General features: G+C 50.3%; 5 protein-coding genes across 5 annotated transcripts; 3 read left to right on the plus strand and 2 right to left on the minus strand.

The window, feature by feature from the left end:
* Nucleotides 1–365: 365 nt before the first annotated feature.
* On the plus strand, nt 366–1,548 carry GT037_002938 (uncharacterized protein; the record flags this gene model as incomplete). The annotated part of the gene is made up of 4 exons (XM_038927985.1): nt 366–459; nt 518–780; nt 830–1,428; nt 1,491–1,548. The coding sequence occupies 4 exons, from the start codon at nt 366–368 to the stop codon at nt 1,546–1,548; spliced, it is 1,014 nt and encodes a 337-aa protein (XP_038789263.1).
* A 569-nt stretch (nt 1,549–2,117) lies between these two features.
* On the minus strand, nt 2,118–3,267 carry GT037_002939 (uncharacterized protein; the record flags this gene model as incomplete). The annotated part of the gene is made up of 2 exons (XM_038927986.1): nt 2,118–3,110; nt 3,160–3,267. 2 exons carry the CDS (start codon nt 3,265–3,267, stop codon nt 2,118–2,120), a joined length of 1,101 nt encoding a protein of 366 aa, XP_038789264.1.
* A 1,238-nt stretch (nt 3,268–4,505) lies between these two features.
* Nucleotides 4,506–5,456, plus strand: GT037_002940 (uncharacterized protein; the record flags this gene model as incomplete). The annotated part of the gene is made up of 4 exons (XM_038927987.1): nt 4,506–4,740; nt 4,791–4,913; nt 4,986–5,216; nt 5,272–5,456. 4 exons carry the CDS (start codon nt 4,506–4,508, stop codon nt 5,454–5,456), a joined length of 774 nt encoding a protein of 257 aa, XP_038789265.1.
* Nucleotides 5,457–6,071: 615 nt separating this feature from the next.
* Nucleotides 6,072–8,959, minus strand: GT037_002941 (fungal specific transcription factor domain containing protein; the record flags this gene model as incomplete). The annotated part of the gene is made up of 7 exons (XM_038927988.1): nt 6,072–6,624; nt 6,675–7,878; nt 7,926–8,310; nt 8,375–8,444; nt 8,664–8,727; nt 8,775–8,850; nt 8,906–8,959. The coding sequence occupies 7 exons, from the start codon at nt 8,957–8,959 to the stop codon at nt 6,072–6,074; spliced, it is 2,406 nt and encodes an 801-aa protein (XP_038789266.1).
* A 504-nt stretch (nt 8,960–9,463) lies between these two features.
* GT037_002942 (p-loop containing nucleoside triphosphate hydrolase protein) lies at nt 9,464–13,682 on the plus strand (the record flags this gene model as incomplete). The annotated part of the gene is made up of 7 exons (XM_038927989.1): nt 9,464–9,595; nt 9,645–9,736; nt 9,860–10,010; nt 10,060–10,648; nt 10,737–11,332; nt 11,386–11,947; nt 11,995–13,682. The coding sequence occupies 7 exons, from the start codon at nt 9,464–9,466 to the stop codon at nt 13,680–13,682; spliced, it is 3,810 nt and encodes a 1,269-aa protein (XP_038789267.1).
* Nucleotides 13,683–13,810: the final 128 nt, after the last annotated feature.

Genomic DNA, 13,810 nt, shown 5'->3' on the forward strand with positions numbered 1-13,810 from the left:
GCCAGTTGTCTACCAGCAATCATGGCCTTACTTTCTGGCTGCGGCACGCCCTCGGCATCTGCTGCGACGATGTGCCATTGGAACGAACTTAGCACGGCTTGTATCAAGTCTCATGACACAACCTTAGCAAGTACGAATCTGGCGCGCAATCGATATCATAGACAAACAGGAAATAGATCCTGCTGCCTTCAAGGTGAGAGACGCAAGTGGGGCCACAGCGACACGAACACCAGCCTGTCCGCTCTCGGCTTCAGGTGAAGGTGGTCAGTAGCAGCCCGTGGCATATATTGACTTCGCTATCTAATAACCTCCCAACTTCTTACCTCAACATCTACCAACCCACCAAAGCCCAAATCAACATCGTTATGGCAAACATCCAGATCAAATGCCTTCCAGAGTTGGCGTGTGAGATCCCTCCATCATCGCTCTACTCTGAGCTGCCAATACAAGAACGACTAGGTAAGATTAACTCAAGAGGATGTGAATCTTGCCAGTGCTAACCTCATAATTACCACAGTCACCGTGGGCATGAACACCAGTGGCCTGTCGGTCAATGGACCGGCAGTCGTGCCCAACTCAACAGAGGCCACGAAAATTTGCAGGGTTCTCGCCGCCTATCACGGTGTAGTACCTCAGAGCAAGCATACGGTTGTTGTCGGTATGCACGCAGACAAGAATAATCAAGATAAGGCTGCTGCGGTGTTCCGCACGGCAAGAGAGACGGTTCAGACTGAGAGGTACGGTCCGAATTCGTTCATTCAGCAGTTTGTCCCCGGCAAAGTGAGCAGTGAAGACTTCCTCGTTCAACAAACCAACCTTAGCACCCCAGAACATGTCGCCCATTGTTGTCGGGATACACCCAAATCCGGTTGATCAAACCAGGGCCACCAGCATGTTCCGTACGGCAAGGGAGACAGTCCAGACCGAAAAGTACGGTCCAAAGTCGTTCATCCAGCAATATATCCCCGGCAAGGTGTGTACAGAAGACTTCCTTGTCCAGCAAACCAATTTCAGTATCGAAGCAAGGGCGAGGGAGCTTCAACCACCGAACGAGACACAGGCAGAGACCAACACCCGCACGGCGGATCGCCAGGCCTTCCTCGATGCAATAGCATCGGGGGAACGGCTCTGGAAGACAACGTACGAGTCGGAGTACCGACGAACAGTCGACGCGCTCCCAGCTGCCAAGGGTCTTGAGAGTGAACGCCTGGCCCGAAAGGCCGAGTTCTTTAAGACAATGAAAGACAACCCTCCACGATGCGCTATTGACCTCGCCACCTTACACACACGACAGGGTTGCAACCAAGCGAAAATGATCCCGCTCGGCCTGCGAAATTGGGAACAATGCCTGGACTTCTGGCAAGCGACCATCACCGACGACATACTCACATCTTATCTTGAGAAAGCTTCTAACGTGGTTGACATCCGGTAAGTACTCTACTTTGTGACCCATGCATGCGAACTTCTTCCACATCACTAACTGCTGACAGGAAAATGCTTGTGAGAGGCAACGTACCAGATTTTAAGGATATACAAGGCAATCTCTAGATCAACGCTTGTGCCTTGATCAACCTACATATCGTCAGACCAAATCAGTCGAAGAGGGTGGAAATGCTCCTTGACGACCGATCGGAACGTTGGGAACAGAAGCTCTTGGACGACTGTAGAGTCATAAATCAAATACATGCACTGAAAGAACTCGAGCTATGCGATCAACTGGAGTACCCTCTAGTATCTAGAACTATACCGTACCGGTCGAGTCGATTCATACCTCAAACTGTTCACTACTTTTTCCACGATGTCATAGTGCGAAGAGCCAGATACAACTGATGCACTGGTACAAAATAATGAAGTTCTTGAAGCCATCGAATGCCTCCACGAACATCCAAGATTAGGAGAGCACATCACTCACACTATTAATACAAACAGGCAGAGATTTGATCTTGATCATTGATCAGTTTTTCGTCATCTATATCTACATTACAGGTCCTCCGCATCAACAAAGGAACACGTCAACGAAAGCCAAAACATGTACCAAGGGAATCGTCCAGTCCATCCGCTGCACAAACTCTTCTTTCTCCAACACTGTTCATGATCCTGCCAGAGCTTGCTGACGTTTAGTTGTCGCCAGTGTGAAGGTCGGCCCAGTGGGCATCGTCTTCGGCTTGGGTCAACTCCTCGGGGTTACGGCCGGATAGCCTGCCACGTCCACCAGCACCGGCAGCGTTGCCTCCCTTGCCTTTGTGGTGTGCCTCTGGGTCACGTCCGAACAGTTTAGCGAGTCCGCCGGCACCGCCAGCACCAGCAGCATTTCCGCCCTTGCCCTTGTGGTGCGCTTCGGGATCACGTCCGAACAACTTGGCCAAGCCTCCAGCTCCTCCGGCACCAGCAGCATTGCCTCCCTTGCCCTTGTGGTGTGCTTCAGGCTCACGTCCAGATAGTCTGCCGCGGCCACCAGCTCCAGCGGCGTTTCCTCCCTTGCCCTTGTGGTGGGGAGAACGAGTGTGAAGATCAGCCCAATGAGCGTCATCTTCCTCTTGGGTCAACTCTTGAGCGTCGCGGCCGGACAGTCTGCCGCGGCCACCAGCTCCAGCGGCGTTATTTCCCTTGCCCTTGTGGTGTGCTTCAGGTTCACGTCCAGACAGTCTGCCGCGGCCACCAGCTCCAGCGGCGTTTCCTCCCTTGCCCTTGTGGTGGGGAGAACGAGTGTGAAGATCAGCCCAATGAGCGTTATCTTCCTCTTGGGTCAACTCTTGAGCGTCGCGGCCGGACAGTCTGCCGCGGCCACCAGCTCCAGCGGCGTTATTTCCCTTGCCCTTGTGGTGTGCTTCAGGTTCACGTCCAGACAGTCTGCCGCGGCCACCAGCTCCAGCGGCATTGTTTCCCTTGCCCTTGTGGTGAGGAGAGCGAGTGTGAAGATCAGCCCAATGAGCGTCGTCCTCTTCTTGGGTCAACTCCTGAGCATCACGGCCGAAGAGCTTGGCTAGACCACCAGCGCCTCCAGCACCACCAGCGGCGCCCGCTCCGCCTTTACCCTTATGGTGGCGAGCTTCAACTCCACGATCTGCGAGTGCAGCTACGAGATTGGATGCGTGCACAGGTCCGCTTCCCTGAAAGATCGTAAGTATAAATCATCTAAAGTAATACCAGCCAACTCACTGGCATCCGTGCTTTGACGGCATTATCGACGGCTTGCTTGTTGTTTGGCACAACGTAGGCTGAGGTTGAGGCACCCAGGGCCAAAAGAGTAAGTGCGGTAAATCTCATTATGAAGAAAGTTTAGATGAGTCTTGAATTGGATGAAAGAATGGATCTGCCAGCAGAGAAGAATAGATGAAACAGGCCTGAGCAGGTTGTGAGAAGGAATGAGCACGTTCAACGCTTGATGCCTTTTCTTCTGGAACTTGGAGATGCTTTATAACTGGAGTATGCTCCTGGGAAGCACAGCGGATACACGCTTGCTCTCTCCTCCAGCTCCTGAGACATGTTGCATTGCTCACGGCACAGAAGCGGAGTTGACACCCCAGTAGGTAATCGAGTCTACCGCGATGTGACAGCAGTGGAAGGCGTTTGTACGGGAAGCCAAACACGGAAGGTCTTGACGGGCTTCCGTCTCCACCAACGACACCGCCAGCAGTGGACCAGGCCTGTCAGTGTTTGAAGAATGCGGTCGTGTCCAAACCGAGCCGCCACGCAACTGCGTCTAGCCTCAGGTTCTGCGACATTTTACCGATGATTCTTCTGGCTATTGGCAATGCGATCTGTATAGCTTGCTTTGACTCGATGATGATGGCGGTTCTGGGGCTCGCATCTCATTGGATGGACTGTAACCGACGAGTTTACCCATGGAACTAGCGCCTCGAAGCCGCGGTTCGCCTCTAAGACAGGCAATTCATTGACGTTATTTCCGTTGTTCTGTTGTCATGCAGCTGGGACGTTTGTTCCATGTGCGTGTCATGTCAGTAAAGGAACCCCGTTTTGGCTGGCGCGCCAAGCTGAAACGATGGTGCCGAAGTATGAACATCCAGTCTTGGCTAAGTGTCCGCTTCGAAACCCAAGCAGCGGCTGAACCAACGGGAAAGCTGAGACGTCCCCACTTCCTGCGTCTCAGAAGGCTTGGTAAAAGCTTGTTGCCTTAAAGCCTTGTCGCAGACGGGTGCACAAGGCTATTGTTGCCTGGCGTCACCGGAAAGAGATGCCTTACAGGGAGCGACATGCACGGCATGGCGGCATCGTTTGAGATGTTCCGTGTTTCGGTAACCTGCCTCTGGCGATACCCAAAACGTATCGGAGGATGGTGTTGCAAGACTATTCTTCATTCCTCAGGCTATCGATTCTCACTTACTCACTACGCTTTTGTCCATTGTTGTTTTCTTTCATCTTACTCGAACGTTGAGCGGTCGTCATTCTATTCTACATCGCGGGTCGACTAATAATTCTTCTTCCAACGTCGTAAAGAGAGATTTTACATCACATCTATTGTATAGCTCCCGCTGTAAGAGACGATGGAGAAGTACACCGATTCCAGCTCTTCGCAAGGCGACTCCGAAAACACCGCCTTTATCACCACACAATACCAGAGAGACGACAGGCAAAGAAGGAAGAGCTATATCTATCTTACACTCTTCAACCTCTTCCTCTTCACACTATCAATGCTATCATTGATCTGTTCGGTCATGTCGCAAAAAGACTTCTCAGGTTATTCAGCAGCGAAGTTGATGGATCAGTTCGACGTCTTTTGTATGTTCACAGGTCTCGATCACTCAGCATCGTTAGCTAACACAGTCTAGCACCTGCGAAGCATGTTGTCGAGTACAGTCAAACAAAGTTCGAGTTAGCGAACCCATTGAACTCCTCCAAGTACGTTGGCATTACCGACGATGTAGAGAATGCATGGATGGATATCGCATACCGTAAGTTACTGCTTCTCTTCCTTAGACACCCATACTATACTCACCCAAGATTCCGTCACTAACAATACGTAGTTCCGGATCAAATGGTTTCCATGGAAGACTTCCCTAAGCTGCAAAAGCCCGCCGATGCCCTTCAAGTCGTAGACCCGAAAACAGGCGAAACAGGATACCGGGTTGGCCTGGAAGTCTTCCACCAACTTCACTGCCTCAACCTGCTCCGCATGTCTACGTACCCAGATTACTACCCCAAACTCTGGTGGAGCGACACAAACGACAAGCCTGAAAAGGTCAGGGCGCACCTCGGTAAGCTCGCGTTCGAACTCATTCACTCCCGATCACGACTAAGTATTGAATCTAGATCATTGTATCGAGATCCTTCGTATGAACCTCATGTGCCTCTCGGACGTTAACGTCTTCACCTTCCACCCGCAAGAGGGTAAGAAGGGATATTGGCCTGACTACGAGAGCAACCATGTGTGCAGAAACTTTGAGAAGATCAAAGATTGGGCTAATGATAACGCGATGCCTGATCTCGATGTGTGATCTTGTCGTCGTACATAGTCCGGGTCGCGATGTATATAGTGTAATGATATTCGCGATATAGTTCCACTGAACAAACGGAAGAGGCCTCCCTGGCATCTTTCTTCTCGCAAACTACAATATGTTCGATTTTTTCTTCTTCAATCGTTTCTTCCATGCAATCGATTCGAGTTTCTCGTCCGCGCATGAAACGAGCCGATTCAGTTTCGCAACACGAACCATGCGTTGGGCTCCACTCATTGATTTTGGTCACGCACTGCATCATCACGCTGTGCTTTTTCGACTGCTTGGGCAGATTTCAAGATCGTAGGGCGCAGCAACGCTGGTGGATGTGAAACTACTCAGGGCTTACATTTTATATCCTGGCACGCTTTATAAAACTGTGAGATAGAGGCTATTGTCGTTCCAATGTGCTATGTACCGATGTTTGACGTGATACAAGAGAGTGCTGGGTAGTCAAAGTGTTCCAGTAGAGGATGATGATAATAGGGCAGCTAGAGTAGGGCATCTAATAATGCCAAGAGTAGGGTATATTCCAATGACAAGCAAATGTACAGCTAGTGATATCTATCATTTTCCGAACGCCAAGAGTGAAGCTTATATTTATGCCCTTGTCTATCACATGTCGAGATCTGGCATTTGCAAATCGTCGCCCGGTTCCATCATATTCAATAGATAGCGTGATCCCGAAAACCAATCCTGCATAGGATTTTGATTTCCTTGTGATGTTCCTAAGCCGACACCAGATTCGTTCGCGTTGTGAATTGCCTGAGCTTCTCCGAAAGGATTCATGTTCGCTGAAGCAGGAGTGGTGGAGTATGTAGTCGTGGGCCATGCGGTGTCAGGCATTAGACCGAGCGCGCTGAGATAAGGATCGAACTGAGACATAGTACTAAGATCAAGTTGTGTGCCATCCACAGTTGTATAGTATCCAGAATGCTTGTTCTGTGAAATTCCCCGCACTCGTGAAGCGGCATCTTGTCTTTTAGCCGCTACATAAAGCTTGGTAACTCGCAGGAAAAGATGGCACATCTTATAAAGCTTATCCGCACCTTCAGAAATTGTGCGACAAGATTCGAGGCTGGTGACAAATTCTGAGAGGGAGTGTATATCAGAATCAACGTCGGATGTGTCTGCCTTCTGGATAGCATTGCAAAATAATACGATGAAGCTATTGTTTTGAATTAGCTGAGCAGTGTGCAGATTGCTGGGGCAACTTACGGCGTGAAGGGCGCCTGAAGAACCGACCAGTGCACATATCCCGACCATAGATCTTCTTGGCCCTTCTTGTTGAACTGCGCACTTGCTCTCATATGCGCTACAAGAGCCGCTCGTGAAGACTCGAGACATTCCTGATTGAATGACATGTTGCTTGGACTCACCGCTCTCTGGATCAGTGCGACGGTTGAATAGTGCATCACAACATCAGAGTAGAAAAAGATGTCTTGAACACGCTCAAAAGAACCTTTTCCCAGATCAGTCAGTTGGTTTTGATAAGGGGAATGGAGGAGCTTGCCTTGAATGTACTCGCTGACACCTGGGTCACGCCCCATGTTAGGTGACTTGTGTACATAGCGTTTGTATTGAGACGGGAGCGGTGTCTCATTCGGGGTGTGACCTATCATGCTCGGTCGCTCTGAACCAATGCTAAATGCATGGCCCGGCTGACTGAAATCCACAAGTGAAGCATCTCCTCGTTCGTACCAGGCTTGGTTGAGAGCATTAACAAGCTCAATGGCAATGCGCGTGCGCTCTTCGGTAGATTTCAAAAAGGCAGCAGGGCAGAACAATTTCTCGTAGGTCAAACCCTGTACTCGCGCGACCTTAATCCAGTACGAGAGCATGTCGCTTGATTCGGGATTCTTGTCGTCGGGATTACTCGACACAACGAACGGCAGAGATATGTCCCAATCCTGGAGGATGCTTGAGCGACCCAAGCGTAAAGAAAGAGTTTTGTCGAGCATGTATATCATCCAAAAGATTTGGATCTTCGTTTGACGGTCTTCCGGGTTGTCGTTCACCATTGTGTTGATACGGTGGTAACCTAGGCTTTGACACAAGCCTGCTGCACTCGATATCATCGTCCAACAGAGAGAGGGTCTGCACTTCTCAACCGCTTGTGCTGCACCAAGTACCAAGGCCATGATGTTCTCATAGCTTGCTGGCAAGCATATAGCCAACTGCGATAGGGCCACTTCTGTCTGCCTCCTGCATATGGTGGCGTATGTGTAGTAGTTAGTGGTGTCCATATTGACTAGTGGAAAGACCCGAAATTCGTTGAAGACATTCTCCAGAACGCCAAAAGTGAGCACGCGTCGAGCGGCGCTACAAGTTTCTGGGTTATGATACGCTTCGTAGAAGATATCTTTAAGATTAGCCATCCGCAAGAATGGAAACACCACCGCAAATGCCATAGTTGGATATTCTGATTGCATCAGCTCTGAATGAGATGTACAATATGTGGCGTCTTACCACTAGCCTTTTCCAAGGCGTAGCACGCTGTATCCCACGGTGGGCGCTCTAGATTTGCAGGGTCAATGTCGGCAAGAGAGTTGTTGATCAGGTGGTTGGAAGACGCGTTGTTTTGGCCCTGCTGGGAAACCATCTCCGCGAGAGCAGTAAGCGCCATCTTGACTTCTTCGTTTTGACCGATAGAGGGTGTGCTCCCAATAGCTTGGGCCAACATCGCTCGAGCATAATCAGACTGGCTGTTGATGGAGCTCTCGCCCTCGAATGGCGCGGGTGTATGGGCATCGACGAGACCACTTCCTGGACTTCTGGAAGGACCAACCCTACTCGACCGCGACTGGCTGCTGGTATCATGCGAGTCTTTTTGGAGGTCTATACTGCCAAGCTTCTAGAATGTTAACGTACGAAGTCAGTGTATGCTTCACGTGTTGTTCGTACATGGGAGTCTTTACCGTTGCAAGACTAGCAAGAACATTCTCGATACCTGCTAAACGGTCTTCAATTCGATCAATCTTCTTCTCACTAAGCGGAGTCAGTCCTGATCAGATCACTCGACACCAGATCCGGACAACTCGGTTGATTGGCCGCAGCGGACTTGACATCCCGCAGTACGCGACCTGAGAGCGCCGCGAAGTCGTTTAAGCCCATGCGAACGCACGTTTACCCAGAAAATCGGTAGCATTGTGGGTACGACTGGCGCCACAAACGATGACGACTACGCCACAAGCAATTTATACGTACTATTCTTCAGAGATGTGGACCCTTTGTCGCTGCGCCTTCTGCTGGGGAGGAGTTGTCTTGCAAGCTGCACGAATCAGCAGCGGTCCCCGGAACATGCCAAGTAGAACATACCCAATTTACTCGCCTTGCAGTTAGAACATGGCAGGCCTCTATCGCAACGTATCTTGCGCGTTCGGCAACTATCGCACTAGATGTGGATCGTCAACGTGTATGCCGCCCTTGGTATTTCTTATGCGACTTACCGCACGCTTGGACATAGCTCCATCAAGCGATCCATCCATGTCGTCGTCTTCCATGGTGACGGTTACGCAATCGGTGCCGCGGTTGTTCTACGCGTGAAGTGCCAGACTGGATTGTAATGTGGGTGTGTGCGGAGGACGGACTTTTCGGGATCCGCGGCTTTGCGAATTATCAACGATGTCATTACTCACAGCCAGAATCACGCCAGCATAGGCAGCAGCCTAATATCGCGAAACAGAGCCTGCTCGAGTGAGTCAAAATTATAATGCTGTGAAGCCAAACGCTGCCACCAGGTTTCACTAGCAGAGATGCGAAGAACGCGCAACCCCGTGACTAGGCCGAAGATTTCAAAAATTCGCCGATTGGCTCGCATTGCTCGTATACCCATCCAAAAAGGAAATATCCAGCTGCTTGCGACGCCCTTTTCAGAACGCCTGTTCACCGCGGGTCCGGGCTTTGCAAAGTCCGGACGCAATGCTCAACTTCATTGAGATGGCTTTAGATATCGGGGTAGAGCACTGCCGTCTACCTACCCGCCGCATGTAACATTCACATCGAATATGTCACCAGATAAGGATTTGCTTGATACGCCTGGGCAGAGCACAAGCGATGACGTCAAGAGAAGTACAACACCAACAGACAAGAGCGATGGCGCGGTTGAGGAGCCAAAGGGAGGTATGGGCGGCTATGTGGTAAGCATGCTAGGCAGAAATTGAGAAACGCCGAAAATAACGTTCTCAGCGCATCTTCAAATATGCAGATCGCACCAGTTGGGCGCTCAACATCATTGCGTTTATCGCAGCAATTGCCGCTGGAACCTTACTTCCACTGATGTAAGTTATACGTGCACGCCATCTATGTTTGTCATATAGGGAGATAAAGGGCAGTAAAATCTTACAGCGCTTAGCCTCGGTCACTTGACAAACATACACTGACCTGTTCTTCTCATTTTACAGGGACCTGGTCTTTGGGAAATTCGTGTCAACATTTACTGGATTTGCGACGGGCTCGATCACTCCAGCACAATACCGCTCAGAGGTGGACAAGTATAGTCTGTACTTTGTGTATCTCTTCATTGCAAAGTTTGTGCTGGTCTACATACACTCGGTAGGTGGCAAACTATTCGTATCGCTGAAACGTATGCTTATATTTCAAGGCCTTCATCTCGATCGCGGCAATACGGACCACTAAGGCGCTAAGACTGGACTTCATACGACACATTCTTCGGCAGAACGTTGCGTATTTCGACTCAGATGAAGCAGCCTCGGTCACCACTCAGGCTACGACAAACGGAAACAACGTTAACAATGGCATATCAGAGAAGCTAACATTAATCATTCAAGGTGTATCGACCTTCGTATCTGCATTCGTCATCGCCTTTGTCGTACAATGGAAGCTTACTCTGATAACGATAAGTATTGTTCCAACAATCATTGTCGTGGTTGGTATCTCCATAGGTATTGACACCAAGAACGAGAATCAACTGCTACCAATCTACTCCAAAGCTGGACAACTTGCGGAAGAAGTCTTCTCGACAGTGCGAACAGTTCATGCGTTCTGGCTTCATCCATTGCTGTCCTGCAAGTACGACAAGCTTCTTGGCGATGCTCAAGAAGTGGGCATGAAGAAGTGCCCGAACTATGCCGTTATGTTCTCTACCGAATTCTTTTGCATCTACGCAGGCTATGGATTGGCCTTCTGGCAAGGCATTCGGATGTTTGCCAGTGGTGAAGTCAAAGAAAGTGGTACGTAATGCGTCAGATGGGACTGAGACGGAGCTGGAATGGATGAACCTGCCAAGTTATATAGCATACGATACTGATTGCTCAACAGGCGACGTTTTCACCGTCATTCTCGCTGTCATCGTCGCAGCAACTGCTATGACAACCATCGCACCTCAAATCATTGCTTTGACGAAAGCGGCTTCATCAGCTGACGAGCTGTTCAAGACCATCGACCGGAAGTCCGAGATTGACCCCTTGAGCGATGATGGAAAAACCCCAAATGCGTGTAAAGGTGTTGTCGATATTCGCGGCCTCAGTTTTTCCTATCCAGCTAGACCCGACATCACAGTTCTGAAGAACTTGACGTTATTGGTACCTGCTGGTAAGACTACAGCGCTGGTAGGAGCCTCCGGTAGCGGAAAATCCACGGTCATTGGCTTGATAGAACGTTGGTACGACCAGGCTAGCGGCACCATATATCTCGATGGTACGGATATCCGAGAGCTCAACCTGACTTGGCTGCGTACGAACATTCGGTTGGTACAGCAAGAGCCAGTACTGTTCTCCGGTACTGTCTACGAGAATGTTGCGTTCGGATTGTCCGGCACCGAGAAGGCCAATCTGCCCGAAAGCGAGCAGCGAGCGCTCATAAAAAAGGCCTGTAAGGATGCTTATGCTGAAGAGTTTATTGAGCGACTACCCAAGGTTTGTTATGTTGCTTCTTACGTTTTCACAGAAAAACCCTTAACGTTAGATAGGGTTACGATACACAACTCGGCGAGCGCGCTATGAATCTCTCAGGTGGTCAAAAGCAGCGCTTAGCTATCGCACGATCTATCGTTTCAGAACCGACTGTCCTCTTGCTAGACGAAGCCACTAGTGCTCTCGACCCAAAGGCAGAGAAGGTCGTACAACAAGCGCTTGAGCGGGTCTCCCAAGGCCGTACTACGATTGTCATTGCTCATAAGCTTTCCACTATCCGAAATGCCGACAATATCGCAGTCATGGCTCATGGAGTTGTGGTTGAACAAGGTTCGCACGACGAGCTCCTCGCTGAAGATGGCGCCTACGCCCGTCTTGTCAAGGCTCAAGATCTTGGGCAAACAGAGAGCGAGGAGCAGCTAGGCGAAAACCATACTGCGGAAAAGGTGGATCTAGTCCGAACACAAACTCGAGCATCGGCTGTTGGTCAAGAAGCGGAGAAGCCAGAAAAAGACAACATCAACTACAACCTGCTGAAGTGTACTTTCATAGTGCTTAAGGAGCAAGGTGATCTCTGGAAGTGTTTCTTTATCTTGGCTGTTGCAACCCTGGTCGGAGGTATGTTACCACATCGCTTAGACCTTCCTGTTACTAAAGTGCGACAGGAGCAACGTATCCTGCCCAGGCTATCCTCTTTTCTCGCGTTGTCGAAGCCTTTCAATTGTCTTCAAACGAAGCAGTAGATCAAGGTGACTTCTACTCCTTGATGTTCTTTATTGTGGCACTTGGCAACTTCGCCGTCTACAGTGTTGTTGGCTGGACCAGCAACATCGTAGCGCAGGTTGTCGCGAGAAAGTTTAGACGCGAAATTTTCGACCTCGTTCTCAAGCAGGATATGGCGTTCTTCGATGACCAGAATAACGCGAGCGGCGCTTTAGCATCAAAGCTCGGGGCCTATCCCGATAGCTTGCGAGATTTGATGGGCTTTAACTTGATGCTTATTTGTATCAATGTCGTCAACATCGTTTCCAGCTCGATCCTTGCCATCGTAGTTGGTTGGAAGCTAGGTCTCGTTGTGGTATTTGGAGCCTTACCCTTGATCGTGTTCTCCGGGTACCTCAGGATTCGACTTGAATTCAAGCTAGAGGATCTCACCGGCAAACGTTTCGCCAGCAGTGCTGCTCTCGCTGCTGAAGCAGTCTCCGCCATCCGCACAGTTTCTAGTCTCGCGCTCGAAAGGCAGATCCTCGCACGCTACGAAGATCGATTACGCGGCGTTGCAAGAGACGGCATCAAAGCTCTAGTGTGGACCATGTTCTGGTATGCACTCACACAATCCATCTCGTTCCTGGCAATGGCTCTTGGTTTTTGGTACGGGGGTCAACTGATCAGCACGGGAGAGTACACGACTACCCAGTTCTTCACAGTCTTCATTGGTGTTATTTTCTCGGGAGAGGCTGCTGCTGCCTTTTTCTCGTACACCACGAGTCTGACCAAGTCGGCGACTGCTGCAAATTACATCTTTTGGCTGCGCAGATTGAAGCCTGCTGTACAAGAAGACGCGTCGAAACCACCGTTCGACGACGAGAGGGACAAGGGTCCAGCACACGTCGAGATGCAGGGCGTTGACTTTGCCTACGAGTCTCGGCCACACGCCAAGATCCTCGGAGGTATCGATATTGATGTACAACCAGGTCAATTTATTGCCCTTGTTGGCGCTTCGGGCTGTGGAAAGTCAACGATAGTCTCGCTTCTCGAGAGATTCTACGATCCCGTTACAGGACGCATCACCTGCGATGGCGTTCCATTGATGGGTCTTTGTCCGCGCAAGTACCGCCAAGGTGTCTCTTTAGTTCAGCAAGAGCCGGTTTTGTACCAGGGATCAGTCCGGGATAACATCGCCATGGGTGTCGAAGGCTATGTGACTGACACTCAGGTTGAAGCCGCAGCCAAACAATCCAACATTTCAGACTTTGTTGCGTCTTTGCCAAACGGTTTTGCAACGATGTGTGGCAGTAGAGGCACACAACTTTCTGGCGGGCAGCGTCAGCGCATCGCTATCGCTAGAGCGCTGGTCCGCGAGCCGCGTTTGCTTCTTCTCGACGAAGCCACTTCCGCGCTTGATACCGAGTCCGAGAGGGTCGTCCAGGCGGCGCTGGAAGAAGCGCAAAGTGGCCGAACAACAATAGCGGTAGCGCATCGTCTCAGCACAATCAAGGACGCAGATATGATCATCGTCTTTGCGAAGGGAAAGATTGTGGAAAGCGGCACACACCAGGACTTGCTAGCTAAAAAGGGTGTATACTACGAGATGTGCTTAGGCCAGAGTATGGACCGGGCGATACCCATGTGACAGTCGAGCTGACAGGACTGAGTGCTTCCTTTTCGTTTGAACTGAACCCAAGAATAGAACCGTACATAGAATGTGTGCGATATGCAATATTACCCGCTCGGCTTCGTTACTCAAGTTTCGTGATTGCC

Source organism: Alternaria burnsii (assembly GCF_013036055.1).
Source record: "Alternaria burnsii strain CBS107.38 chromosome Unknown 746, whole genome shotgun sequence".
In the NCBI taxonomy this organism is placed as follows: Eukaryota; Fungi; Ascomycota; class Dothideomycetes; order Pleosporales; family Pleosporaceae; genus Alternaria; species Alternaria burnsii.